Below are 3,336 nucleotides of genomic sequence, written 5' to 3' on the forward strand. Positions count from 1 at the left end.
CAAGATGTACTGTAGAAACTAGAAAGATGATTCTATACACTTCCTAAAAGACTTTTAGGCCCTCCAATAGAAGTTTGATCCCACCAACCCCACCTAGAGGCTTTCCATAATTATCCATGATTCTTGTTACATGGGTAGCATTTTTTTTAGTTTTATTTTAGGGGTGGGGGGAGGTTAACAGTGTTACTAAAAGAATAGAACTAAATATAACCTGTAAAGGGTAACTACACCTTAGTAATTACAGTGCCAAACTTAGTAAATAGTAAGTTAAGAATAATGAGCAGTCTGTCACATAATCATTTAGTATATTACCTATATTGAATGGAAAACTCCAAATTGATTCTAACCAAATAATATCTCATAACAAGATGAAAGTCTAACTTAACAAATAGACAACCATAAATATAAAGTCTTAAGAGAGATGCCTAACTAAAATCACCGTGCCAATCAGTGACAAAAGGCTCTATATATATGCCGATCTAACTTTCGTTGTCTAAGCCAAAGCCTGAACACAAACAAACTAACAGTTGATCTGATCTTCTAGACAGTGGGTCTTGCATTAAGTGCCTTGTGTCTATGGAATCACAAATTGCATACACTGACAATAAGGCAACCTGCCAGCAACTTCTATTGGAAAGCTTAAGCACAATCTACCGTGCATAGGGATGGTAACGACTACTGCCACCATAACCCGCCCTACTACCATACAATCCTCCTGGCCCTCCATAACTAGCACCAGGGGAGCCTGAACCACCATAACTTCCATAGCCCCCACTTCCACGTCCATATCCACTTAATCCACTCCCATCATATCCCCCACCAAGGCCTCCCATATAGGAATCATAGCGACTAGAATAGCCAAATGATGACTCTCCCTGATAACCACCGAAACCAGCACCACCATAATCTCCATAACCACCACCAAAATCATTACCACCACCATACCCTCCATAATTGCCAAGCCTACCACCAAAACCGCCAAGTGATCTATAAGAAGTAGGGCCATAACCACCACTTCCAAAGCTACTATAAGAGTCGCCAAATCCACCAAAATCTTCATTGTATGAACGTGCCCTAGAGTCTCTACCAAATGCAGGAGGAACATGTGCTGGGTTTGAGGCTTTCTTTGGTTCAGCCTTCTTGATCTCAACCTACAACAAAGAAGTGAGTTAACCTATCTTTTGTCAACATTAAATGAATTTTGAGAGCCTGGCTTGAGAAAAGAAGAAAGCTGTATTGAACTGCATTTAAATTGAAAACCCAAAAAAAAAAAAAAAAAAACCCCACAGGATCTCTAAAAAAATGCATTATATCAGAAATTGGTAAACAACAATCATAGTAATTTCCACTAAGAAAACTTTTTGAATTACAACATTTTGCGGCTGCTTTATAGATAGCCGAAATATGACTGTATGCATCCCTTAACACGTAGAACCACTGCACAAAACTCACCTGTGTACCTTCCATATCAATCATATTGCCGTTTGACAGAATATTATCAACAACTTTTTCACTGTCAAATATAATAAATCCAAATCCACGAGAGCGTTTAGTCACATGATCACATATAATCTCATGTTCCACCACCTTTCCATACTTTGAGAAGAAACTCTTGAACTCATCTAATGTCAAAAAAAAAAAAAAAAGAAATAAAAGGAATGAGAGAAAAGAACAAACCCATAAGTCTAGTTACAACAGCAAAAAATTTTAATCAAATGCTAAGAGTTCAATCATCAGACCTTCACTGACTGTAGTTGGAATCCCACCAACAAAAATTTTCTTTGTTTTGATATCGTTAGCTTGTGCAGAAGCAGAACCTTTAGGAATGGTTCTTTTGATCTCAACCTGGTCCAAAATTCAAATTCATTACATATATCACAATCAAACACCTCAACAATTATCCACCCAAAAAACAAAATTATCACTGCAATAGAGAAACTACAATGCAGCAAACTTTTAAGAGGATCTCAAAGACACACATACATACAAAATTTAATAATTTGTTATAGACAAGAAAACAAGTAGAATCAAACAATTTAAGAGAACATAAAATAACCTGCTTGCCATTGATGACATGGGTCTCTTGGATCATCAAGTCAACAACAGAAGGATCCTCATAGGTTATGAAACCGAATCCCCTTGGTCGATGTGTGTGCCGGTCTTTCATGATAACAGAATCTGTAATCTTTCCATACTTCTCAAAGTAACTCACAAAGGTTTCTGAACTCAGTCAAATACCAACAAGAACTACATCATATATATAATATATCACACATTCAAATAAAACCCATCAACAGAAACAAACACGCAAAAACAGTAACTTTTCACACACAACAACAATAGCAACCCCCCCCCCCCCCCAATTACAGATTCAAAAACACCCATCAAGAGAAACACAGTACCCATCAAGAGAATCATAGAAAAGAATAGAATGCTCTCTCTTACCGTAGGTGGTGTCCTTGGCTAAGCCTCCAATGAAGATTTTACTGCACCAAAAAAACAAACAAAAAAGAGAAAAAAAAAATCAAAACCCAGAAAAACCCATTAACCATAGGCCTAGCTCATAGACATTTATAGCACAAAGAGAGAGAGAGAGAGAGAGAGAGAGCGAACCCAGGACTGGCACCATCGCCGTAGTGTGGGTTGTCGTTCCTCCTGGAACCCATGGGAATGGTGGTGTTAAGGTTCGAGATTGGATGTGCGTGTGCGTGAGAGAGAGAGAGATAAGTATGAGATCGAGATTTGAGAAATCAGAAAGAGGGTCTTAAACCATGGTCGTGAATGAACCGGCCCTGTTTAAAAGAATCTCTAGTTCAGTTAGAAAATGGAGAAAAGGGTGGCCCAACTACTACTAGGCCTTTTTCATCATTCCATATGTGTAGGAATAGTTACTTTTCCATGTGGGCTTGGGTCACATACCCATCAAGGCCCACAATATTACAACCTAAAGATTGTGATTTAACCAATCCCAATCAATCCATATCAACACAAGGGTTAAGGATTGGGTTTAGTGTTTAGTTGCCTTAAACTCATCCAAATGATGCCATGTATTCATTTTTTGGACATGTATAATCATCTAAATGGGTCTAGTTCATATCCAAGTCTACCAAACTTGATGATCATATAACCATAAATATTCATCAATTGCCTATATAAGATAGACCAATTCTTTGAATGAGTCAGTTATTAAATGAAAAAAAAAAAAAAAAGGTTAGGTTTGATAAAATGAAACTCATAGACAAGGGTGACTCAACCCTTATGGCTTGTTTGGAAGTTTAGAGAGGGAGGAGAGTAGAGGGGAGTAGAGGGGAGGGGAGTAGTGGGGAGGAGAGTAGA

General features: G+C 37.9%; 1 protein-coding gene across 1 annotated transcript; it reads right to left on the bottom strand.

The window, feature by feature from the left end:
- Positions 1-317: 317 nt before the first annotated feature.
- Positions 318-2,784, bottom strand: LOC112011169 (uncharacterized). The gene is made up of 6 exons (XM_024043550.2): positions 2,614-2,784; positions 2,446-2,486; positions 2,057-2,220; positions 1,740-1,845; positions 1,453-1,622; positions 318-1,151 (listed from the first exon to the last, which is right to left on the bottom strand). Exons 1-6 carry the CDS (start codon positions 2,664-2,666, stop codon positions 651-653), a joined length of 1,035 nt encoding a protein of 344 aa, XP_023899318.1. The 5' UTR covers positions 2,667-2,784; the 3' UTR covers positions 318-650.
- Between the last annotated feature and the right edge of the window lie 552 nt (positions 2,785-3,336).

The sequence above is a fragment of the Quercus suber genome, unplaced genomic scaffold, assembly GCF_002906115.3.
Source record: "Quercus suber isolate HL8 unplaced genomic scaffold, Cork oak 2.0 scaffold_922, whole genome shotgun sequence".
In the NCBI taxonomy this organism is placed as follows: domain Eukaryota; kingdom Viridiplantae; phylum Streptophyta; class Magnoliopsida; order Fagales; family Fagaceae; genus Quercus; species Quercus suber.